A 27,682-nucleotide genomic window follows, 5' to 3' on the forward strand; every position below is an offset into this window, starting at 1 on the left:
AAAGCAGCGCCTGGCATTGTAAGGACGCATTGCTTATCGTCTTGTAGTGCGATGTCGTAATACAACACACCTGCCCTTGTAATCACTTCCACAGTTTTCATAGGCAGTAATGAACATGTCAGTGAGAAAGTATTTTAGCATTCTTTGATATTATCCATCATGTATATGGAGAATGGGAATCCCAGTTAGCGATGTTTTGCTGTCTTATTCATCGTATTTGACTGACACCATGTAGTCATGAAGCCTTTAAAATACATTGTACAATTTGACTGATGTTTCTACACCAAATATGGCAGATCGACACAGAAAGAGCAGTTATATGAATAGAAGCTAATGTAATGATACAGAATGAAATTTTCACTCTGCAGCGGAGTTTGCACTGATATGAAGCTTCCTAGCAGATTAAAACGGTATGCCGGACCGAGATTCGTAATCGGGACCTATTGCCTGTCATGGGAAAGTGCTCAATCGACTGAGCTACCCAAGCACGACTCACGACCACCCCTCACAACTTTACTTCCGCCACTTCGAGTCTCGGTCCGGCACGCAATTTTCATCTGCCATGATGTTTCTTAATATAAAGATGACTGACAAAAGGGCGTGCTCTCGAAACAAGTAGTGCTGATAAAAAAGTTAAAAATGACAATGGTGGTTAACACAGCGAAATTTCATTCACCTTAGTGTTTGATTGTAACATTATGACGTATCGATCCATTTATCTGTAATGATCGCACACTCCGACTGACACTGCAGTACAAAGACAAAGAAAGTGTCTGACTGTGACGAGTTCAGAAATGGAATGAAATACATGGTCCGGAACATCATCCATGGAACAGTTGCTGGCTTCTCCCAAATTCGGTAATCCCAATTCTCTGATGAGTACATAAGTACCATTTTTTGCAGAAAGTGTCTGCAGATACTTACAGTACTACCCCCCCCCCCCCCCCCAGTCTCGCCAGCCGTGGGTTTGTCACTCTCTCGGTGATTCAGCCACAAGGTAGATTAGTGTTGCACTGATAAACGTCGCAGTCTGCGTTCAGTATCCAAATTACAAAAAATACATTAAATGAACAGTTTACGTCATCATAAAAGACTTGGTCACAGACGTCAATGAACTGTGAGCAACATAGCAGGTACTGTAAATAATAGATATTGTTAAATATTTTTACGGTTATCAACGAAACAATTAACCGACAGTCAGTTTCTAGCCTCCTATTTCAACAGATTCTTAGAATAAGCCATATAGGAGAGCGAAAGCTGTTTGCCTGTGATACACGTCATTCTGAGCGTCAGCCAGCGAAGTAAGAAAAAATAATGGTCTTACAGATTTAAATGGACTGCTTACCACTTTAAAGCGTTTCTAATTTGAAGAAAACATTTAGCACTTACCTGAATCACAGAGCCATAAGAAATTTACTCCAGAAAATTTAGGATAGTTATACTTCTTAGTAGTATTTCCTAAGTCTTATTCCTTTCTTGTCGCCAATAAAATTATTACACCTGTCTTAACATCACTTTAGACAGAATGATAGCAAGCTTTTATCTTAGCTTTATTGTTGCAGTGTTATTGACATGAGAATTATTATGAGTTCTTGATATTTTCTGTCGTACTTAGAAAAAGATTAATTGAAAAAATAATGGAATGACAGTCTGTCTTTCCTCAAAAGAAGTTGAAAAAAATCTTCTAAGAAAAACAGAGCTGCTTACTGTGGCAATTTCTTCCTTTACAGTCACGTGCCGCTGGGCACTTTTGCTGCAAATCATGATTCCTTGTCCGAGTATATATGAATGAACGCATGTATCAAACCGTATAGCTGTTAAATCTTGACACTAGATGTCATAGCAATTTGTCAGAATTAACAAGATTTGAGTCGGTGTGCTGGAACCGTTTTTGATACAGAGAGTACTTCACAATGATTGCGATCTCATCTTATTTTTCAAATTGCACTCTGGACGCTCGCATACTTTGAAAGTCTCAAAACAACACTGAAATAGAACTTCCGCTCGACAATACTTCTGTATATTCTGAAATTTTTGGACAGTATGTGAAGTCAGAAGCGGTGGTGATACTGAAATATAGGGCCGCTGTTTCACGGTTAGATAACCATATGTTTCCCTTTTCCGATGATACCGCAGTCGAAACAGCCCTTTTAATTGCGAAGTTTTTTATCATTTTTGAGTTCAATGACGACTTCTTTAAGTCAGGTCCTTCATAGTGGCATGAAAATGAATAGGCCGCTAATGATCTACACTTAGTTAGTAACATTAAGGCTTATAATGATCTGGCTGAGGTAAGCACTAAGCAATTGCAGGACTACAATAAATTATTTACAAAAGAGAAGATATGGAGACAATATATGCCTCACGTTGTATTTTTTTTTTTAATTAGGGAGTAGGAAGCATACTTTCCAGTTTTCCTGTTGAACCCAAATTACACACAACTAATTTTTTCATGCAATCCTACTAGAGTGTAACACAGAGAAAAGAACTTGTAAAATAAGAGCCACTCTAGTAGAAGAAGATGTCTTGGAGTTTAACGTCCCGTCGACAGTTCGGTCACTAGAGACGGAGCACAAGGTAGGATTGCCGAAGGATGAGGAAGGAAAGCGGCCGTGCCCTATTCAAAGGAACCAGCCCTGCGTTTGCATGGAGCGATTTAGGGGAATCGCGGAAAACCTAAATGTGGAAGGCCGGACGGGGATTTAAACCGTCGTTAGTCCAGTGTGCTAATCACTGCGCCACCTCGCTCGTTGCCCATACCCCTGTCAGTATAAAGCTCCCGCTCCCATGTATTCTTGAATGCCAACATTAAAATAGTTGATACACACCATAATTTCCATACCGTCTGCCATGGCCGAGGTCCAGTTATTTGAAGCATGGGCGAGCATCCGTGTATGCTTGAACAAGGTCTTGTACTTATTTGTTAGACTGTTTTCGGCCACCGCTTATTTTTCTACATTTCTGTGCTAGCTATACACTGATGAGCCAAAACATTATGATCTCTGCTCACCAAGACGTTGGACGCCGCCTGATGGCGTTGAGGGCACGCGGCGCTGTAACAAAAGTATGTACACTACTGGCCATTAAAATTGCTACACCAAGAAGAAATGCAGATGATCAACAGGTATTCATTGGACAAATATATTACACTACAACTGACATGTGATTACATTTTCACGCAAGTTAGGTGCATAGATCCTGAGAAATCAGAACCCAGAACAACCATTTCTGGCCGTAATAATGGCCTTGATACGCCTGGGCATTGAGTCAAACAGAGCTTGGATGGCGTGTACAGGTACAGCTGCCCATGCAGCTTCAACACGATACCACAGTTCATCAAGAGTAGTGACTGGCGTATTGTGACGAGCCAGTTTCTCGGCCACCATTGCCCAGACGTTTTCAATTGGTGAGTGATCTGTAGAATGTGCTGGCCAGGGCAGCAGTCGAACCTTTTATGTATCCAGAAAGGCCCGTACCGTACCTGCAACATGCAGTCGTGCATTATCCTGCTCAAATGTAGGGTTTCGCAAGGATCGAATTAAGGGTAGAGCCACGGGTCGTAACACATCTGAAATGTAACGTCCACTGTTCAGAGTGCCGTCAATGCGAACAAGAGGTGACCGAGACGTGCAACCAATGGCCCATAACATCACGCCGGGTGATACGCCAGTACGGCGATAACGAATACACGCTTCCAATGTGCGTTCACCGCGATGTCGCCAAACACGGATGCGACCATCATGATGCTGTAAACAGAACCTGGATTCATCCGAAAAAATGACGTTTTGCCATTCGTGCACCCAGGTTCGTCGTTTAGTACACCATCACAAGCGCTCCTGTCTGTGATACAGCGTCAAGGGTAACCGCAGCCATGGTCTCCGAGCTGATGGTCCATGCTGCTGCAAACGTCGTCGAACCGTTCGTGCAGATGGTTGTTGTCTTGCAAACGTCCCCATCTGTTGACTCAGGGATCGGGACGTGGCAGGACGATCCGTTACAGCCATGCGGATAAGATGCCTGTCGTCTCGACTGGTAGTGATACGAGGCCGTTGGGATCCAGCACGGCGTTGCGTATTACCCTCCTGAACCCACCGATTCCATATTCTGCTAACAGTCATTGGATCTCGATCAACGCTAGCTGCAATGTCGCGATACGATAAACCGCAATCGCGATAGGCTACAATCCGACCTTTATCAAAGTCGTAAACGTGATGGTACGCATTGCTCCTCCTTAGACGAGGCATCACAACAACGTTTCACCAGGCAACGCCGGTCAACTGCTGTTTGTGTGTGAGAAATCGGTTGTAAACTTTCCTCATGTCAGCACGTTGTAGGTGTCGCCACCGGCGCCAACCTTGTGTGGATGCTCTGAAAAGCTAATCATTTGCATATCACAGCATCTTCTTCCTGTCGGTTAAATTTCGCGTCTGTAGCACGTCATCTTCGTGGTGTAGCAATTTTAATGGTCAGTAGTGTAAGTGGAGCAGACACGGACGGGGGACCACTCTAGTGAAGAAATGGGCTACAAATAGATAAATCAATTGAGATAAGCGGGTTTGACAAAGAGCAGATTATTATTACGCAGAGCCTGTGAACGAACATCTCGAAAACGGCTAAGCCTGTGGAATGTTCATGAGCTACTCTCCTGAGCATGTACGGAAAGAGGTAGGACAGTGAAACTACCACTATGCTGGACGTCCACGACTCTTCACAGAATGTTGGATTAGGAGACTTGTCTGGTCTATAAACAGGAATAGATGGTTATCTGTGACGTCTGTGCAGAAAGAGCACAATCCAGCTGCACGCACAAGTGTTTTGGAGCACATCGTTCACCGAACATTGTTGAACATGGAGCTCCGCAGTAGACCACGCCTACGTGTTTACATGTTGACCCAACGAGATTGTCAATTACGATAGCAATGGGGACGGGACCACCGGGAACGCCGTCATCGAGATGAACTGTGACTTGGAACGTGCGGCGCGCCACGGACGCAGGCTGGTGGAAGCAGTATTACGTTATGGGAGACATTCTTCTGCACTTGCGTGGGACCTGTGGTAGTAATCGAAGACATGCTGATAGCTGCGAACCGCCTACATCCCTTCATACTTGATGTGTTGCCCGACGGCGATGTTATCTTTCATCAGAATGATTGTCTGTGTCTCGGAGCCAGATGCGTGTTACAGTGGTTTATGGAGAATTATAGTGAACTCACGTTGATTTCTCGGCTACCTAACTCGCCTGATGTAAATCCCGTGGAACCCATCTGGGACGCTATCGAGCGCTATCACCGCGTACGCAAATCAGCGGCCCATTGTTTACGCGAATTACGTGACCTGTGCGTAGTACCTCTAAGGCCACATACCTCCACAAACATACCAACAAACTGTCGGATCCATGATACGCTGAATGAGTAATGTATTTCATTCCAAAGACGGTCACTAACAAACGTAGCGTCTGCCACATTCACAAGGAACATAACAAAGGCCTAGAACTCACAGAACTTTGAATTGCTTTGCCAGTCGAACGGTTTTAATTTACTCATGAAATAAAATGCTACGTGGCTTCAGATTGTTTTTAATTATTTCAATTTATTCCAGTGCATAAATTTTAATTATTTGTTGTGAACTGTACGCATTGTACGCAGAGTACGATACGTTTCTCGAATGTAATTATATTACACTCAGGTGTGTATAACAATCCACCGACACTATATGAAGGGGATAACTCACATTTTTCTCGATTTTTCTGCGTTTTTATCGTATTTGACTAATTTTAAATTATCATTTTCTTACTAACAATCACAAGGCTGTTAAGGAGTTCTTGTGGTAGGATGTTACATTCCTCTACCAGCACGGTTAACAACTGTTGGGCGGTCGATGGTGAGTGCACACTTACTGCCACCGTTAATGAATACTAATTATTTTGTTTGTAAATTTAACTGATATATCGGTCATATAAAAGAAAATAAGGCAATATTAGAAAGAAATATTCCGCTTCCGTCGCCATACTAAGTTATAAATTTACGGTTTTTTTCTGTCATAGTTGCTATCGCATTCAAATTTATTAGTGACTAGTTTGCAATACAGTGTACTCTTTCAGACGATTATCTGAGTCTTAACCACATATCTCAGGTAATGATTTGAGAGTTAGCTCTGTGTTCGAAAGTAATCAAAAGTAAATTTCAATGTGAATGCAACTACTACAGCATATACAAACAGTGATGCCAACAACAGTTGATGATCTTTCCACGTCATGCTGCAGTTCCATAAACTAGTAATGTTTTAAGGTTTCATAATTTTTCTTAAAATTTGTTATCGAGGGCTGTTTCCAAAACCTATGTAAGAATGACTCTAATGCTCTTCTAAAAACGGATTTATTCATTTTAATACTTTGCGTGGATACAGCAAGATATTATCAGCATTCCTCCTCCGAGAAAATTAAAATCTTTATGAAATCCAAGAAAGATGTTAATGCAATAGTTACTTTGCTTTTACGTATAAGAAAATATTCAGTTTTTGCCTTTAAGCCTGCTACTTGTCTTTAAAGTACTAACTGAATTAGGATCAACAGCCACTGCGTAACGGAAATTTTATAATGGCCTTTGGTGCCAAAAAACGATCAGATTGAAGTAATTCTATGTATTTATACACAGGTGTGCAAAACTTAATGACGAAAGAAACTTTCGTATGTCGTATCACAGACAAGTAAAATAGTTCTACGAAACTTAGATCATACATACACTATGTGATCAAAAGTATCCGGACACCCCCAAAAACATACGTTTCTCATATGAGGTACGTTGTGCTGCCACTTACTGCTAGGTACTCCATATCAGCGACATCAGTACCCATTAGACATCGTGAGAGAGCAGAATGGGGCGCTCAACGGAACTCACGGACTTCGAGCGTGGTCAGGTGGTTGGGTGTCACTTGCGTCATACTTGCGTATGCGAGACTTCCACACTCCTAAACACCCCTAAGTTCACTGTTTCCGATGTGAAACGTGAAGGGACACGTACAGCACAAAAGCGTACAGGCCGACCTCGTTTATACAAAGACAGCCGACAATTGAAGAGGGTGGTAATGTGTAATAGGCAGACATCTGTTCACAGCATCACACAGCAACTCCAAACTGCATCAGGATCCACTGGAAGTACTATGAAAGGCGGGAGGTGAGAAAACTTGGATTTCATGGTCGAGCGGCTGCTCATAAGCCACACATCACGCCGGTAAATGCCAAACGACGCCTCGCTTGGTGTAAGGAGCGTAAAAATTGGACGATTAAACAGTGGAAACACGTTGTGTGGAGCTACGAATCACGGTACACAATGTGGCGATCCGACGGCAGGGAGAGGGTACGCCGAATGCCCGGTGAACGTCATCTGCCTCCTCCCGTCGGAGGTTCGAGTCCTCCCTTGGCCATGGATGTGTGTGTTGTCCTTAGCGTAAGTTAGTTTAAGTAGTGCGTAAGCTTAAGGACCGATGACCTCAGTAGTTTGGTCCCATAAGACCTTACCACAAATTTTCAAATTTTCCGTCATCTGCCAGCGTATGTAGTGCCCACAGTAAAATTCGGAGGCGGCGGTGTTATGGTGTGGTCGTGTTTTTCATGGAGGGGCTTGCCCACATTGTTGTTTTGTGTGGCACTATCGCAGCACAGGCCTACATTTATGTTTAGAGCACTTTCTTGCTTTCCACTGTTGAAGAGCAATTCGGGGATGGCGATTGCAACTTTCATCACGATCGAGCACCTGCTCATAATGCACGAGTGATCACACGACAGTAACATCCCTGTAATGGACTGGCCAGCACAGAGTCCTGACCTGAATCCTATAGAACACCTTTGCGATGTTTTGGAACGCCGACTTCGTGCCAGGCTCACCGACCGACACAGATACCTTTCCTCAGTGCAGCACTCCGTGAATATTGTGTTGCCATTCCCTAAGAAACCTTCAATCACCTGATTGAACGTATGCCTGCGAAATGGAAGCTGTCATCAAGGCTAAGGGTGGGCCAACACTATACTGAATTCCAGCTTTACCGATGAAGGGTGCCACGAACTTGTAAGTCATTTTCAGCCAGGTATCCGGATCCTTTTGATCACATAGTGTAGAAAGAAATGATACAGTATAGTATAGAAGGTAACTGAAATAAATACGTAGTGAGACGAACGGAAATGGCAGTTTTATTGAAAGACAATAATTAGATTAAAGTCACTGTGTTACGGTCCTTAATAGCCTACCTGTTTTCAGTAGTAAATTCTGCCCTGACGTCATTTTTATGAATCACAACGCGCGACTGCATCAAACAGCCCAGGTGGAAGATGCTCTTGCAGCGAGAGGGCTTTCGGCGAATGGGCTAGTCTGAACATTCCTCGACTTACATCCCATCGAACACGTGTGAGATGCGTTGCGGAGACGTACTGCGGCGCGTCCACATGCACCAACATCGATCCAGCAGTTGTCAACCGCGCTGGTGGAGGAATGGAACGGCCTGCCACAAAAAGTCCTGACCAACCATGTTGACGGCATGGAAGAACATTGCAGAGCGTGCATTGCCGTCCGTGGTGGTCACACACCTTATTAAGAACCATGTCTCGCCGTTTTTAATGCCCAGGGGACCATAATCAATGGTGGGGACTTGAGTGTAATTATTGTCTTTGAATAAATGTTTCACATATTTTGGTGTCATTGTGTTGTTTTCTTTCAGTAAGGCAATACTGACCCTACGACTTATCCTAGAAGAAAGATTAAGGAATGGCAAACCTATGTTTCTAGCATTTGTAGACTTAGAGGAAGCTTTTGACAATGTTGACTCTTTCAAATTCTGAAGGTGACAGGGGTAAAATACAGAGAGCGGAAGGCTATTTACAATTTGTACAGAAACCAGATGGCAGTTATAAGAGTCGAGGGGCATGAAAGGAAAGCAGTGGTTGGGAAGAGAGTGAGACAGGGTTGTAGCCTCTCCCCGATATTATTCAATCTATATATTGAGCAAGCAGTAAAGGAAACAAAAGAAAAATTCGGAGTAGGTATTAAAATCCATGGAGAAGAAATAAAAACTTTGAGGATCGCCGATGACATTGTTGTTCTGTCAGAGACAGCAAAGGGCTTGGAAGAGCAGTGTCTTGAAAGGAAGATATAAGATGATCAACAAAAGCAAAATAAGGATAATGGAATGTAGTCGAATTAAGTCGGGTGATGCTGAGGGAATTAGATTATAAAAGGAGACACTTAAAGTAGTAAAGGAGTTTTGATATTTGGGGAGCAAAATAACTGATTATGGTCGAAGTAGAGAGGATATAAAATGTAGACTGGCAATCGCAAGGAACGCGTTTCTGAAGAAGAGAAATTTGTTAACATCGAGTATAGATTTAAGTGTCAGGAAGTCGTTTCTGAAAGTATTTGTATGGTGTGTAGCCATGAATGGAAGTGAAACATGGACGATAAATAGTTTAGACAAGAAGAGAATAGAAGCTTTCGAATGTGAAGCAACAGAAGAATGCTGAAGATTGGATGGGTAGATCACATAACTAATGAGGAGGTATTGAATAGAATTGGGGAGAAGAGGAGTTAGTGCACAACTTGACTAGAAGAAGGGATCGGTTAGTAGGACATGTTCTGAGGATCAAGGGATCACCAGCTTAGTATTGGAGGGCAGCGCGGAGGGTAAAAATCGTAGAGGGAGACCAAGAGATGAATACACTAAGCAGATTCAGAAGGATGTAGGTTGCAGTAGGTACTGGGAGATGAAGAAGCTTGCACAGGATAGAGTGGCATGGAGAGCTGCATCAAACCAGTCTCAGGACTGAAGACCACAACAACAGCAACAACAACAACCTTCTGTACTATACTGTAACAATTCTCTCTATGTATAGTACAAGTTTCATCGAGCTATTTTACGTGGCAGTGACACAGCATACGATAGTTATTTTCGTGCTTAAGTGTCGCACCCCAGTGTACGTATCTGTACCTACCAGTATCCATTCCTTAGACTTAATAATTCTCTGCATTTAAATGAACGAAGTACAACTTCCGTGCGTTGGAAGGTACTTACTGCTATTGAGACGGTGATGTACCTGTGATATGATGATTTGTAAACTTGTGCATTGTCATGTGTTTGGTTGACAACAATATCGCCGGCCGCTGTGGCCGAGCGATTCTAGGCGCTTCAGTCTGGGACCGCGAGACCGCTACGGTCGCAGGTTCGAATCCTGCCTCAGGCATGGATGTGTGTGCTTTCCTTAGGTTAGTTAGGTTTGAGTAATTCTAATTTCTAGGGGACTGATGACCTCATATGTTAAGTCCCATAGTGCTCAGAGCCATTTGAACCATTTGAACAACAACATCGCCTTCAAAATACTATTCTGCGTATCACAGTGGTTATATATTGTGACTTACGTTTGCACGAGATGTATATCAATTTTCAAAAAAATGAATAGTTTCAGATTAGTGTTCAAAAAACATATCAACCATAATATTATTCCTTAGTCGAAATATCGCGGTCAAGAATCTTTTCTACAAGTTGTTTTGTACTTACTGTACATTGATAGTAAAACACGGTTTCCTACATCTACATACACACTCCGTAAGTCATCATGCGGTGCGTTGTGATGGTACCCCGTACTGCTAATAGCCGCTTCCTTTCCCATTCCACTCGCGTATACAGCAATGGGAAAATAACTGACTGTATGCTTCCGTATGAGCACTAATTTCTCCTATCTTCGCGGTCCTTACGCGAAAAGAATGTTGGCGGCAATACGATCGTTATGCAGTCAGTTTCAAATGCTGGTTCTCTAAATTTTCTCAATAGTGATCCTCAAAAAGAACGTCGCCTGGTTTCAACCAGGTATGCAGCATATATTTTTACTTCGAAATTCACTACAGGCCCGTCATTGGAGTCTTGCATTAAAGTATATTTTATGTCCTTTCTAATGTTATTAAGCGAATGCAAATTGTAGCATTATGCAGTCCTGTTTTGTCGACAAAAATGAATAGGGATACATCAGCCTCAGTCATCATGTGAAAAATAACGTGAGAAGTACCTAGATAATAACTATGGAAGTATACTGTACCGTCAAATAAGTGTGAAACTTTTTTGAAAACACTATTCCACACCTACGCTATTTCTTTATTTAACTGATCGCTTCTAGTTTCAATAATGCAGCCCCTTTATTAGCCGCTCGTGCCAATTAAGGCAATACAGAAATTAGTAGTAACAAAATAAATAGATACAGGAAGCTGTAGTGGAGGAGGTAATATCTATACATTTTATCAGTTACGGATCCGCAGTAAATTTCTCTTTGGAAAAAAATGACAGATTATGAATTAAGTGTCAAATACTTTCAATGTATTTGGTCTCTGACATGGAGATGTTTCATCGTGGTTTAGTGGTTTCATCGTACGTTATATCTCTCTTAACGAATAAGAAATCTCTGTTCCTATTACATTGAAAATGTTAAAAAAATCGACCACATTTCTGGAATGGTACTTGTTTCTATTTTTAATGCAATTTAATTATTGCGATTTTAAGAAAACCAAAAACAAGTAGCAGCATGTTACAATTTCCGCACGCTACATAAAAACAAAATTCGTATAAATAAGTGACTCTACTGCTTACTTCTCGTATATGCATTTCCGTTTGCAGTCTAAAAAATAGACATATTTAACCTATACGAACTATCTTCCGTATTAAATAAATGTTAAAGTGTTTAAAAGTTACTGACAACACACAGATGGTAGGTTTTGTTTTAAGGATCTCTGTTCCACAGTTAGCGAATCGTATCTATTACAAATTGATGATACTGAAACCGAAGCCACTTCCGAGGAAAGGGATGTTTTCTGCCACACAACTAATGCCGAGACTGTGAACTCTGAGTTTAAGAAGCGTTCACTGTCTCCGATTCGTATTTGGAGGATCCCGATGGCGTGTTTGGGCAGGTTGCAGTAACGGTGCGTTGCGTTGTGAGGCGTACGTGTTGCTGTTGAAGATGTCCCCCGGCCGTGGTGGGGACTCCGCTATAAAAGCCGACCCACCGGCCACACTTTCATCAGACTCCTCGAGCCTTCTTCAGCCTCAGTCGCTTTACACCGACCACTCACTACAATGGAACTCCTGCGAGTAAGTGTTGTATGCGAGTGCGTACATTTCGGTTTTTAGTTCGTAAGGAGTAATTTTTTCCTGTTTTTAAGAACTCGTGATTTCGGTCATTTAGTGGAGTCCGTAGCAAAATTTTGAAGTACTGGACTCAGTTACATGATTCAAGTCCTCGAGGATAATCGTATTCAACGGAATATTAAGAGGAAGCTACTTAGCGACATTGCATTCGTCCTATTCGGCTCATATTGCGCTCATCACTCATGTTAATAACAGAATTGAAATGATAGTGCGTAGAAAAGTAAATTATTTTATTTATAATATCAGGGATTGTGTTTCTAAAATTGCAACTACAAGACAGCTTTGTGCCTTAGCGTAGTTTCTTATCTGAACTTTTAGCGTGATACTGCATGACAAATCTGGCAGAAATTTTACTATGTTGTTTATTACTTTTTATTGTGTATATTAAAACGATCTCCTTTCAGGTGGTATGTATACTGATGTTTCTTCTGTATATAAGAGTATTCTCAGCATTGTACTGTTGAATTGTTAACGGGCTGCAATCGATCGTAAACCTTCTGCGAGGAACATGCGCTTAAAAGCAGATTAATACCCCTGTTATAATCTTAAGATAGTTAAAAACTAGACAAATTCTGCTTGTATCCATCAGTCTCTTCCTGTTGTTTATATGTTTGGGCTTCGGAGAAAGGTATTTTAAAAGTCGTTATTCACTTTCATCGACGATGACAGTGGTGAATATCGCTGACATTTTATGAATACCAGTCGAATCAGTCAGACGTGAGCGGTACAAGGAAGAGGTATTTACAAAAAGCATGTCTGGGTACATAAAGTCAACGAGTCAAGATTTATCCCCTGATAATTATCTGGCGGTATCCTTCGCTTGAGCTTCTACTTCAAGTCGACACAACAGTAATTACCAACCATCAGTCTATCACAAACAAAACCATGTAAATATATTTCTGAGTGTTAAGCAGGTCTGGCGATTTAATTTCTCTGCACAATATTTCGACAAATGAGCTAGTCCTCTTCGTCACGTTAATCGAATCTACTTTCCCTGCCTGAAAATACGAACTGTGGATGCTCTACGCTGATCATTTATCTTTTGTGCTGGTTTCCGGCATAAAAGGCCATCGTCAGACAATACTTACCATCGCCAAAGATAATGATCTACGTTCAAAATGATATTGCACGTATAAAGTGTTTTGCAAAACTCTCAACGTAAAAATCGTCTTTGATAGAGCAATCGTGATTGCAAAAGGGAGAAAATTAAATATGAGTGTTATATAAATATAACAGACGTAAAAGGAGATGGAAGAGGGGGCGGTTTCACATAGTTAGGCAGATAACACTACCACAGTTATCATTTGTATCTCTTAATCTGAATGATGGAAGTATTCTTTAAAAACCACAAAAAAATCAGTTCTGAAGAGATAGTCACCAATTTACTCATACATCTTCGCATCGAGACTCAGTAAACACATTTTTAGTCGTAAATCAGTTTTCCATATGCAGTAAGGAATCCATTCTCTGTTCATACTTTTCGCCTATAGATAGAAGACAGACATCCTTGTTTGAAAAATTTTTTGTTACCAATGTGCTTAACCATCTTTCTTGGCAATGAATCAGACTGTCAGTCGGGGAAAAACCTGTACATTATCCATAAGGTGTATATCTTTGATATTCATCTGTAGGACAAACCTTCTAGAAGCCGATCTAAATCTGACATCTTTCTCAATTTGTTACGATTTGTAAACTGACCAGACAAAACCCCAAGACTTATCTGTACCAATGTACAATTTTATTGTTTCCCACAACGATTATTAGCGAAAGCGGTAGCTATTTCCTACACGACTTCCTATATGCCCAATGATGGATGAATTGTGGCTGTCAGTACGCTGCTTCTCTACGAATAACTCAGACGAGGTATAGTTTTCCGACTACTTTCTGGTGTCCACTGAAGGCTGAAAGTTTTGACTAAGTCCACAAATTATGTCACACAGAACACAAAATGACTTAAAACATTTTATGTATCGTAGACCAAAAATGTTCCGTATAATTTCACTATACAGTATCCAGTGCCTGAAGACAATATGGCGCTCGATGGAGGCGATACTAATTAGAATTTAAGTGGTGGTAGAACAATTAATTAGCAGAAATTTGTAGATAAGGAGCGATAATATAGTGTATAGTTCCCGATGTGTAGAATGTGAACCAATTTCAGGAATAAGTCAGAAATACCTTCTCAGTGTCCTTCTGAATTTAGGCGCAGTGCACAGCTGATCACATTCATGTCTCCGGTTGGATCAGGTAATCTAGGTTATGTTCTTTGAGAGAAGTAAAGCAACTAACAGCACTTCCTTTCCTCTCTCACTCCCTTTTATCCGTGAAAACAAGCCGATCATTACACAACGCTGTACAAACATTGATTGTAGTCAGCAACAGCACTGCTACTATTTGGTACAACACTGATAAGTCAGGTGAATAATATAATGGCATATAAATTTGAAGAATCAAAGAGCGACTTCCTGCGTTGTTTGAGGCACTGAACTCATGTCACAGGGGCAGCAAATACCGAGTGGTTGCTTCGACAAGCCATCACTGCTTAATTCACCTACTCTTCTCCAGTTGAAGTATTTCTCTTACTCAATTTCCCTAGAGGTTGAAGAGATGTGTAACTGAAACCTCCAACCCTACAAATTCCACCAGGATCTTGCATGAAAGCGCTGTGCATGACTCGAACTGTCAGCTTCCGCAGCGACCGTGAACGTGAAGTCACTAAATCTTATTTTGTGCCTAGAAACTTGTTTAAACAGCCGAGTTACCTCACCTTCTATATCCACAAAAACGTATTAAAACGTTTTAGTGTTTCGCTTCAGTGTGGGTAATGGCGTGTGAAGTAATGCAATATTTAGCCAACCTCGAGGTTGATGGCTGCTGTGCATTCAATCTTAACAATTTTTTGTACGTTTTAGCACTCTTAATGGCTATGTGAATAATGCTACCTTTGACAGCATAAAACACGTTTTCAGTCATTTCACCAGACATACAATGCTTACGACACAGCACTCGCGTAGGGGACGATTGGGGGTCAAATCCTCATACGATTATCCAGTTGAAACTTCTCTGAGCCTTCCTCGAAGCATTCCTCGCTAATTCCTTCGAGGTAACATGAAACAAGTGTCTGGCAGAACTATTCAGTTGTACAATAATTGACTTAGGCTTCCTAGTCAAATGCTAAGTACCCTAGTTTTAGGCGTGCTCGGTAGATGGACTCACGCCAAACAGCAGATCACGCGATTCAGCGCGTCACCTTGCAACATGAAAGGCACAGCATCCTACAGGAAGGACAGACGAAGATCGAATACATTCTATGATGTTGAAATGTTCAAATGTGTGTGAAATCTTATGGTACTCAACTGCTAAGGTCATCAGACCCTAAGCTTACACACTACTTCACCTAAATTATCCTAAGGACAAACACACACACACATGCCTGAGGGAGGACTCGAACCTCCGCCGGGAGCAGCCGCACAGTCCATGACTGCAGCGCCCTAGACCGCTCGGCTAATCCCGCGCGGCACATTCTATGAATCATGCTGGTAAATGTTCTAATTTCACAACATATATGTCCCATACTTTTACATTATTACATTTATAGCGTGTAAAGCATTTTGAAGTGCAGAAAGTATACCTGCCATTGTACCACTATTGGGGTTTCTTCCAGTTGCATTGGTTCAAATGGCTCTGAGCACTATGGGACTTAACATCTGAGGTCATCAGTCCACTATAAACTTAGACCTACTTAAACCTAACTAACATAAGGAGATCACACACATCCATGCCCGAGGCAGGATTCGAACCCGCGACCGCAGCAGTCGCGCGGTTCCGGACTGGAGCGCCTAGAACCGCTCGGCCACAGCGGCTGGCCCAGTTGCATTCATAAATGATGCGTGGAAAGAAATATTTTTTTTTAAATGCCTCTATGTACGGTGTAATTAACCTAGTCTGGTCTTGGCAGACCCTACGGGAGCGATACACTGCGGATGAAGAATATCTCTACAATGTTTACAGAATACCGACTCGTGAAACTTCGTAAGTAGGCTTTGGCGAGGTAGTTGGCGTATGCTAGTTCAGGTTTTTCAGCATTTCAAAGATGCTCTGCATTGAGCCAACCAAACCTGTGACAATCGTGCTGTCCTTCTTTGTGGGGTGTGTCGTGTTGCAGCCAGTGGAAGGTGACACTGGCAATGTGATCGAAGATCGATCACGACTCGCTATTGGACTGTTAACAAACTGGTGTGAGAAGACTAAAATGTCTATTGCACCACAAAAATCGCTATATATGCTCTTAAAAGGCAAGTTAAATAGGGACCCAACAGTCAGAATTAATGGCCAGGCAGTGTCGCGACAGAGATATGCCCGTTACCTAGGAGTATATCTACATGAGAATTGGAGTTTCTTTCCGCATATTGAGTAAATAACGACAAAGTCCTTAGCTCTGTTCAATAAGATAATATCAACTGGACAAAGAAGATTTCATTTGCCGTCAAAAACAATAAATATCTATCATAACAGTATATTGGCACCAATAGTAGGGCACGCATCCAGTGTGTGGGCCCACAGGTTAGCTCTGGTGCGGCCTGCCGCTGCTGTCAGGCGAATACAGAGGAACGTTCTGTTGAGATGCATTGAAGCATTCAACACAAGTCCAACAGATGCACTGTTGTTAATTGTGGGTCTATGTCCACTAGACCTGATAATAAGGCAGCACGCAGCCTTCTACTGGCTGCGCAAACAGAACATCGACATGGCGCAAAATATAATGCGCAGTCCTCTGGTAAGTGTTAAATCCATCCGAGAAAAAGTGCTTGACATTTGGCAGGACGAATGGGATGGGTCCAGTACAGGCCGTAGAGTCCACGGGTTTCTACCCACAGTAAGGGAAAGACTAAAGAACAAGATTATGAAGCCCTCACAGGGCCTAGTTCACTTCCTTACAGGTCACGGTCCCTATCCCACGTACCTGCATAAAATAGGGAAAAGGCCAACACCGGAGTGTGACTGTGGTGCCCACGAAGGATCGCCAGAACACACCGTGTTTGAGTGTCCAATATACGAACAGGCTGTCTCAGCTTCTGCAGACAAGGAATATAAATTATATATTGACAAATGGCGAATTGTTTAGCAATTTCGCAAAATTGGTGAATAAAATCTCAAGCGAGGCCCAGCGAGCCTACCTTGGGAGAGGGTAAATGCGCTTCAGGTCTAATGCGCAATTGTAAATATGTAAATATTACGTTTGTTTAAGTCTTTGAATTGTAGTAGCTAGTAGTTGTAGTTGCATCAGTATGGTGGTGGGGGGAATAAAAGAGTAGTATAAATGGAGTGGTTTCTTCTAGTAGCAGAGGCCCGCCTCCACGTGGCTAGGGACGGGAAACTCTCTGGGAAGATTCCAGAGAGGCTAAGAGGCCGATCATTAATATATAGCACAGTGTTGCTTAATACTGTGCATGCATTAATAAACCACTTCTGTAGTACTAATAGCAGAGTTAGTTAGTCCTAATACACCCACTCAAAAGTGTCAGATAGTGGGTTATGTATGTTTCACAAAATTTGGGGGAAAAAAAATTTGGCCTTCTTTGTATACGCTCAAAATCCTCTGTTAATCCAGTTCGGTATGCGTCCCACACACCTGATCGGTATTCTACAATGGGTCGCACGAGAGTTTTGTAAACAGTGTGCTTCGTAACCTCATTCCTCGGTACGAACCGAGGTGCAGCACGTGCTTTGCGTGCGACTGAGCCGAGAGTGTGTGGTGTTGCAGGCAGTGCTGTGCGTGGTGCTGGTGGCGGGTGCGTCGCGGGCGGGCGTGGTGCCGGCAGCGCCTCTGGTGGCGGCGCCTGCAGCCGCGGCCGTGGTGGCGGCCGACTACGCGGACGCGTACCCGCAGTACCAGTACGCGTACACGGTGCAGGACTCGCTGACGGGCGACGCCAAGGCGCAGGAGGAGGCGCGCGAGGGCGGCATCGTGCGCGGCAGCTACAGCCTCATCGAGCCCGACGGCGTGCGCCGCACCGTCAACTACTACGCCGACCCCGTCAACGGCTTCAACGCGGTCGTGCAGCGCGACTTGCCCGCCGTCGCCGCCGCGCCCCTCGTCAAGGCCGTCGTCTGAGTTCTGCCGCCCCGCGCTGATCCACGGATTCCACGTCTCACCACTTTCTTACCTTTGTATTACTCTTTTTGTATTCCGTTTCTAGTTATACCGAAAAATAAAATGTTTTTCATTTCCTGAAACGGCATCACTTATTGTTTTTTTCTGCCTTTTTAATGACAAACAGTAATCGTGTAGCTTTGACAGTGAATGAAAGACTCGAATCTGTTGGAAGAGTTCTGGAAAAATCCAGTTCGTCTGCAAAAGACGTCGCATGCCTGAGGGTAGTGCGACAAATCCTCGAGTACTGTTCCAATGTTCGGAGTCCTTATTAAATACGCACGACAATAGGTATAGAGGTAATTATAAATATACAGGGTGAAAAGTATTTAAACCGACAAACTCTGGGAGGTTGTAGGGTGTGGTTTGCGGACTGTAAGACCTTCGGTACACACACCATCAGGTTATTTGACTTGTCGCTCAAACGAAGTAGATGAGTGTCAGCAATGTGTCTCGTGGTCTTATCGTGGCGTGTTTATCTTCTGCCGTTAGGTCAGACGATAGAAATGCCACTTGCACGCTTAGAGTAGCAGATTGACAGTGACCAACTTTAAACAGAACTTGATTAATTTTCACACACATTTATTAAAATAATAAAAAGCATATGTTACATAACTTGATTCTGGATGCTATTTACAATTGACAATCTGAAGTTCCTTTGGTCTTGGTACATTAACCTTATTCTCACATATCCCTGACACTTGACAAAGTGTCTATACATTTATCTTCATGGCTATGTACAGGAATATGATAATCTTATTAGGCGCAGACTGAAACTTGACTACAGACTGGTACAGACTAATGCAGATTGGTACAGACTAATGCAGACAAATGCAGACTGACTAATCGGAGATCTGTACACTCATTATAATACCTCACACATTCAGGTATCACTGCGCGAGTGTGTTCTGCGAGGAGAAAAGGTTCTACTTTAGCAGCAATCTCATTGGCTGCGTTACATATTAATACGCGGATCGGCGGAAGCAGAATTTGGTCCGTCTCTGAGGCAGCGCCATCTCGTAGTGCGGAGACGGACGAGCGCTGCACCTGCGCTGTTGTGCTTAGCGGGGCGCGCTCTAGTGGGAAAGTTGTGTACATGCTGACTATGCGGAACTATGTACACAACATAGGGGACATCAAAACAAATATTTTTCCCTAATGTCATTTTCTCCTATGAGGATTATTTAAACCAGTGGAGGTCATATTACGCTCTTCAGTTATTAGAGGCCGTATTACGGTTGTTAGAGGGCGTATTACGCTCTTCAGTTGTAGGCAACTGCTATCCACCAGTGTAGTAGTGCATTGTCTCTGTTTACTAATGGTTCGATACACCTGGAGTGAATACACCGATATGGTTGGTGAGTACTATGTAGCACACCATAACGGACGAGCTGTACAGCGGGTTTATCAACAAGAGTACCTTAATCGCTGTATCCCGCATCATACGACCTCCGCTGCTGTGTACCAACGTCTGCGTGAGACCGGGTCATTTATCAGATTACCTGGATAGGGACGCCGTCGCACAGCAAGAACGCTGCAATTTGAGGAAGTTGCTGGAAGGCGTACCGCTCGCTACAAGACAACACATGTGGTTCCAACATGACGGGGCGCCGGCACATTTCAGTCGTTGTGTGCGTCGATTCCTGGACCGACGATTCCCAGAAACGTGGATTGGCAGAGGTGGTCCTGTATCACGGCCTGCTCGATCCCCAGATATGTCCCCTCTGGACTTTTTGGTGTGGGGAGAGATGCGCAACCTTGTTTAGGCAACTCCTGCTGCATCAGAAGAGGATCTGGTTGCCCTGATAGTAGTAGCAGCAGGAACAATTCAGGATGCTCCTGGGGTTTTTGCCCGTGCCAGACAGAGCATCATCCGACGATTTAACCTTTGTTTATGTGTCAAGGAGGCATTTTTGAAAATCTGCTGTAATTGAAATTGGGTTGTGTTAATAAAATGGAAAAGTGTTTGTTGGTTTAAACAATTTGCCGCCAGATAAATCTTCCTCTACCGGTTTAAATACTCCTCATAGGAAAAAATGACATTAGGGGAAAATATTTGTTTTGATGTCCCCTACAACCTCCCAGAGTTTGTCGGTTTAAATACTTTTCACCCTGTATATAAATGACCTAGTAGATAGTGTCGGAAGTTCCATACGGCTTTTCGCGGATGATGCTGTAGTATCCAGAGAAATTGCACAATTAGAAAATTGTAGCGAATTGCAGGAAGATTTGCAGCGGATAGGCACTTTGAGCACGGATTGGCAACTGACCCTTAACATAGACAAATGTAATGTATTGCAAATACATAGAAAGAAGGATCCTTTATTGTATGATTATATGATAGCAGAACAAACACTGGTAGCAGTTACTTCTGTAAAATATCTGAGAGTATGTATACGGAACGATTGGAAGTGGAGTGATCATATAAAATTGATTGTTGGTAAGGCCGGTGCCAGGTTGAGATTCATTGGGAGAGTCCTTAGAAAATATAGTCCATCAACAAAGGAGGTGGCTTACAAAACACTCGTTCAACCTGTACTTGAGTATTGCTCATCAGTGTGTGATCCGTACCAGGTCGAGTTGACAGAGGAAATAGAGAGAATCCAAAGAAGAGCGGGGCGTTTCGTCACAGGGTTATTTGGTAAGCGTGACAGCGTTACGGAGATGTTTAGCAAACTCAAGTGGCAAACTCTACAAGAGAGGCGCTCTGCATCGCGGTGTAGCTTGCTGTCCAGGTTTCGAGAAGATGCGTTTCTGGATGAGGTATCGAATATATTGCTTCCCCCTACTTATACTTCCCGAGGAGATTACGAATGTAAAATTAGAGAGATTCGAGAGCGCACGGAGGCTTTCCGGCAGTCGTTCTTCCCGCGGACCATACGCGACTGGAACAGAAAAGGGAGGTAATGACAGGGCACGTAAAGTTCCCTCCGCCACGCACCGTGGGTGGCTTGCGGAGTATAAATGTAGATGTAGATGAATTCACAGACGGGCTGCTAGGGTCGTAACCGGACCGTATAGAGTAACAGAAATGTTCAAATGTCAATCCTTCGAAAGACGACATAGTTCTCGCGAAATTCTGTTGGGTACATTTAGAGAAGCTGTATACGCAAAGTGTCCGTTGTGGTCCGGCGGGTGCAATACTGGACCGGAAATTTTCTTACTTTCAGATCCTACGTGACAGATACAAGTGCACTCAGTTTGCTGTCGAATTGAGTACCGGACACTTTTCCCAGAGTAAAAGGCTATGGGCTCGCCACCACCCAACTCCTAGTTCCGCGGCTGCACAGAAGACTGCGCAACCAAAATGCTGTCACCACCGTATATCACGCGTAAGGATCGTGAGTATAGTACAAGAGACCTTAGGGAACGCACACAGGCATATGAAAGGTCGCTTTTCCCTCGCTCAATACAGGAATGGAGTATGAAAGAAAACCTATGATTTTGGCATGATGTACCGTCCGTTGTGGACTGTACAGTGAGTTGCACGGTATATGTGTAGAGATGTAAGAGGGGCCTATGCAAGCTCAGGGTCGCGATCACCGAACAGCTCTTACAGCAGTCGACATTGCTATTGGTATGTGCGATAGTGCCCGCTTAGGGCCCACGGGTTCACCTGGAGAGTGACGAAGTACCATTGCTAGCCAAGAGACGTAGTCAAACAACTATGAAAGTATGGCTTCGCGTATTCGTTTACCGTTACACTGACATTCACAGAACGCATCTTCACTTATCGCTGAAGTATAAAACTTAATATAACCTCCTGGTAGAATATGCACCCGAACAGGAATTTATTGCAGACCCGTGCCTTTCATGGGCAACGTTCTTATCGACTGAGATACACAAACATGTCTCACGGTGAGCTATCTCAGATTTTCAGTTTGACAGTACTTCTCACGTTTTCTAAAGTTCACAGGGCCTCACATTGGCGGACAATCCCTTGATATACTGACTTGGAAGTTATTCACTGCACCCTAAGAACTTGTCTCCTGGCACTGTACAGATGTCTGCCGGGGATAAGAACCTTAGATAGGTTCGAAGAAATGTGTATACCAGAGCAAGTGACATTTGAAAAGTGTGGTTAGAACAGTTGAACATATTACGTGAAGAGAATTTTTCTTATGTTATGTAGCAAAATAACTTGCTAATCCTTGACTGTCGGTCGTACATAAAAATCATACCAATCTGCAAAACATCTGTAGTATTGGAGCACTGCCACTTTCGATACAATCAGCATAAGAGGCTGTTTCAGATTTTGGTGTACATCATTAATGGCTCTGAGCACTATGGGACTTAACTTCTGAGGTCATCAGTTCCCTAGAACTTAGAACAATTAAACCTAACTAACCTAAGGACGTCACACACATCCATGCCCGAGGCAGGATTCGAACCTGCGACCGTAGCGGTCACGCGGTTCCAGACTGTAGCGCCTAGAACCGCTCGGCCACCACGGCTGGCGTATATCATTACATTACATTAGTTTGCTATAACATCTTACTTGAATCTTATTGTCTAAGGGCTTTACAACACTAGATATCACGCTGTCTATTTTGCTTTCTTTCACATTTTTCAGAAGCTCGCAATTGATCTTCCTGCTCCAAGTCTCTATGGTTATTGTCACGATTTTTTTTCTTTCAGGCTTACTACTGTAAATGAATAGCGTTTTTACAGTATTTTTTGATAATCGATGATATTTATAAGCATTCGAAATTATGCGCAGTTCTCGACCTCGGTGTTTTATTCATAAGGTAAACCATTAGTAAATAAAAGTTTGTTTGTTACAGTGTTCGTGTTAACACATCTGTATGGTCCTCATTACTTTTTACAGCTAGTGAAGCTGATGTCGCGAGCGTTCATTGGTTACTTCGACAGAGGTGAATATCTTGTATAGAGTACTCATTTTCCCTCTTACCTGTCACTGTCAGGCTTTAACAGAGCGAGGTGGCACAGTGGTTAGCCCACTGGACTCGTATTCGAAGACCCTGAATTAGGTTTTGCGTGATGATTTCCCTAAATCGCTTCAGGTTTTGAAAAAGCACAGCCGATCCCCTTCCCCTTCCTCCCACAATCCGAGTTTAAGCTCCATCTCTAATAAAGTCGTTGTTGACGGGATGTTAAACGCAAATCTCTTTCTCGTGACATCCTTTGAATTTTGACCTCAATACATGTTTTACATTGCCGGTTATTCCACATGTGAAAAACCTCCACCGTCTCGGAACTCCGTCAGTTATTTTTTCACAGTAGTCTTAAGGCCTTTGTTGGTCAACCAGAAGTGTTTTCATACCATTGCACATATTACGGATAATATTTTGTAACAGTGTTCACGCCCGCTCCTATCTAGGTTAGCACATGGTATCTTTTATCAAATAATAAAATCGACATGACGATACTCTAAAGGCGCGTAATATTACAACATAGATTTGCTTGACATTTTACAAGAAAGAAATAATGTATCTAATGGAATTATGGAATAGTTTGTAGATAATGTACGAAAAATTTTAAACGATCCCATCGTACCAGCAGAAAGTGTAAATACAGTTTGAGGCGAAGGGAGTGATTGCATAACGCTGCAATGTAAAATCTCGAAAACGCTCACTTATTCCACAAGAAAGCAACGAAAACTTTGCGAGCCCTTGGTTAACTGAATGCAAGTGATACATCGGTTTTATTAATCTTAGCAGTTATAACAGTTCCAAATTGAGATTTAATTATCTCGTGTTTCAAGAAGTATGCTTGAAGATAGTAACATTCACGTCTTCAAATAGTCTACGATTTGTAACAAATGCCAAGAGAGAGTGATTCGTCCCATTACTGTTACACAAAGTGGTCCACAAGGCTACGTGATTCCTTCCTTCATTTCGTGAGTGATTTTATTTTTGTGTATAAAGCATCTGTAATACTACCGAAGCTTTATTTTGGAAGTAGTTAAATTTCTTCTGCTTTCTTTTTCATTGTGCAGAGGAAAATCTATGGGCGCAATAAAATAGAAGCATATTTTGCTGTCAGCATTTCGGCTGTACGTTAATGACCGCATCAGCTTTGTGTTACACGGCACGTCCACGGCTACTTATAGGGTAATGAAACCGCCTGAATCACAATAGCAAGAAATACAACAGTTCAAGATTCGAAACGACCGAACATCAAAAGTTGAAGAGATTGTATTTTCTCGATCTTTTACGAAATATACTCATGCTCATAAATTAAGTATAATGCTGATACATGGTGAAAATACGCTCTGGAGGGCGGTATGCGGGCTTAAATCACCTCGGGGTATGTGCACGCGGTGCATCTGATCTGCGGTCGTCGCACGGTGGTGCTGGCAGCAGTCCACATACGCAGAGGTGTGTTGGTGCATGTCAGAGTACGGTGCAGCGAGTAAGTGCGCAGACGTTTTCAGACGTGCTAATGGTGACTCTGTGTTAGAAATGGCTCAAAGAACACATATTGATGACGCTATCAGACGTAGAATACTAGGGCGACTGGGGCTGGTCAAACACAGCAGGTCGTAGTACGGACGCTCCGTGTACCACAAAGTGTGATTTCAAGATTATGGCAACGATTCCAGCAGACAATAAACGCGTCCAGGCGCTACTGTACGGGACGTCCACAGTGTAAAACACCACAAGAAGACCGATATCCCACCATCAGTGCCCGCAGACGGCCACGGAATACTGCAGGTAGTCTTGCTCGGGACAGCCACTGGAACAGTTGTCTCCAGACACACAGTCTACAGGCGACTGAACAGAGATGGTTTGTTCGCCCGGAGACCTGCAAGGTGCATTCCACTGACCCCTGGTCACAGGAGAGCCCATAAAGCCTGGTGTCAAGAACACAGTATATGGTCATTGGAACAGTGGTCTCAGGTTATGTTCACGGACGAGTCCAGGTATAATCTGAACAGTGATTCTCGCCGGGTTTCAATCTGGGATGAACAAGAAACCAGATACCAACCCCTTGATGTCCTTGAAGGGGACCTGTAAGGAGGTCGTGATTTGATGATGTGGGGTGAAATTATGATTGGTGCACGTACACCCGTGCATGTCTTTGACAGAGGAACTGTAACACGGCAGGTGTATCGGGACGTCATTTTGCACCAGTATGTCCGCCTTTTCAGGAGTGGGTCCCACCTTCCTCCTGATGAATGATAACGCACGGCCCCACCGATCTGCCATCGTGGAGGAGTATCTTGAAGCAGAAGATATCAGGCGAATGGAGTGGCCTACCTGTTCTCCAGACCTAAACCCCATCAAGCAGGTCTGGGATGCCCTCGGTCGACGTATCGCTGCACGTCTTCGAAACCCTACGACACTTCAGGAGCTCCGACAGGCACTGGCGCAAGAATGTGAGGTTATACCCCAGCAGCTGTTCGACCACCTGATCCAGAGTATGCAAACCCGCTGTGCGGCCTGTGTAGGTGTGCATGGTGATCATAGCCCATACTGATGTCGGGGTACATACGCAGGAAACAGTGGCGTTTTGTAGCGCATGGGCCGGCCGAAGTGGCCGAGCGGTTAAAGGCGCTGCAGTCTGGAACCGCATGACCGCTACGGTCGCAGGTTCGAATCCTGCCTCGGGCATGGATGTATGTGATGTCCTTAGGTTAGTTAGGTTTGAGTAGTTCTAAGTTCTAGGGGACTGATGACCACAGCAGTTGAGTCCCATAGTGCTCAGAGCCATTTGAACCATTTTTTTGTAACGCATGTGTTTCGGGATGGTTTTCTCAACTTGTCACCGATACGGTGGACTTACAGATCTGTGTCGTGTGTGTTCCCTATGTGCCTATGCTATTAGCGCCAATTTTGAGTAGTGCCACGTTGTGTGGCACCACATTCTGCAATTATCCTTAATTTATGAGCATGAGTGTATATACCATGTTGACTATGAATAGGAAATTGAAACTGTGTCGAACCTGGAATCGAACACGGATTTCTGCGTAATATGGAAGGAATAAGGAGAGGTATTTAGCAATTTCAAGTTTTGAGTCGCTCTGTAAAGTACGTCCGAAACCTGCTATTGACAGCAAACAGCCAGCGAAAGCATGTATGTGGAATGGAGTACCAGTACGTATCTAATTTTAAATGGCTGTTCAAATGGCTCTGAGCACTATGGGACTCAACTGCTGAGGTCATTTGTCCCCTAGAACTTAGAACTAGTTAAACCTAACTAACCTAAGGACATCACACACATCCATGCCCGAGGCAGGATTCGAACCTGCGACCGTAGCGGTCTCGCGGTTCCAGACTGCAGCGCCAGAACCGCGCGGCCACTTCGGCCGGCCTCTAATTTTAACTAGTTACAAGTAATCATCTCTATTGCTCGAGATATAAGAATACAGCACGGAGTAACTACAAGAACTACCGGTAAGATATACTTTAAAAGTAAATTCCCGGATGACTTATATGCTATAGTGCGGCGACTGTGTCTTTCAACGCCATAATTAAGGTGCGACTTGTAATAATCTCTGTTAAGCAGTGACGCATACCGACAACGTAATGAAACCAGATACAGTCAAGGGAGGTTTCAGCAAACGTGAGGACAGTAAATACTTGAAGAGGCGGAAATGTCTACTTATCCATTCCCATTTTCACGTGCAACATGAAAAAACCCAAGTGGTGGTAGACTAGTGGTGGCTAAATATTCGGATATAATTATCAGCTACTCAAAGAAAGAGCTCAATCACAGAGGAATTGACAGAAATGATTCCCACATTTGGAAGGATCACTTCCACAACTATCAAAACAGAGAACATTAAAGAATCTTCCGCTAACAAAAGTCAGTATTAGAAATTTATATTCAGTTTTGGAGAAAACATAGGTCGAGCAAGGACCATTTTTCGGTTTTGACCCCTGACAACTTCCGGGTATCACATCAACGTTCCAATCTAGTCATCTTTGAATAAACTCAGATCAAATTTTGTTTATTTATTACTGTTGTTTCACTTATTTTGCACTTCAAGTTCTCCACTTATGTAGGTAATAGAGTAGGCATATTCGAAACAGCCGTTCTGGAAGCGTAACTGGAGCGCACGGCCGGCCGCGGTGGTCTAGCGGTTCTAAGCGCTCAGTCCGGAACCGCGCGACTCCTACGGTCGCAGGTTCGAACCCTGCCTCGGGCATGGATGTGTGTGATGTCCTTAGGTTAGTTAGGTTCAAGTAGTTCTAAGTTCTAGGGGACTGATGACCACAGATGTTAAGTCCCATAGTGCTCAGAGCCATTTGAACCATTTGGAGCGCACGAGCTGGAATTTACGACGCTATCATGAGATTACAGATACCGGTGAGTGTGATCATTACTGTTGTAACGATTGTGATGTTTCACCTGTGTGGTGTCGCAAACAGACAGCAAGATTGG

The 27,682-nt window shown here is 43.2% G+C and overlaps 1 protein-coding gene across 1 annotated transcript; it reads left to right on the forward strand.

Moving 5' to 3' along the window:
• The first annotated feature begins 12,068 nt into the window (after window positions 1-12,068).
• On the forward strand, window positions 12,069-18,378 carry LOC124556782 (cuticle protein 19.8-like). The gene is made up of 2 exons (XM_047130790.1): window positions 12,069-12,120; window positions 17,942-18,378. Exons 1-2 carry the CDS (start codon window positions 12,106-12,108, stop codon window positions 18,290-18,292), a joined length of 366 nt encoding a protein of 121 aa, XP_046986746.1. The 5' UTR covers window positions 12,069-12,105; the 3' UTR covers window positions 18,293-18,378.
• Window positions 18,379-27,682: the final 9,304 nt, after the last annotated feature.

This window comes from Schistocerca americana, chromosome X (genome assembly GCF_021461395.2).
Source record: "Schistocerca americana isolate TAMUIC-IGC-003095 chromosome X, iqSchAmer2.1, whole genome shotgun sequence".
NCBI classification, from domain to species: domain Eukaryota; kingdom Metazoa; phylum Arthropoda; class Insecta; order Orthoptera; family Acrididae; genus Schistocerca; species Schistocerca americana.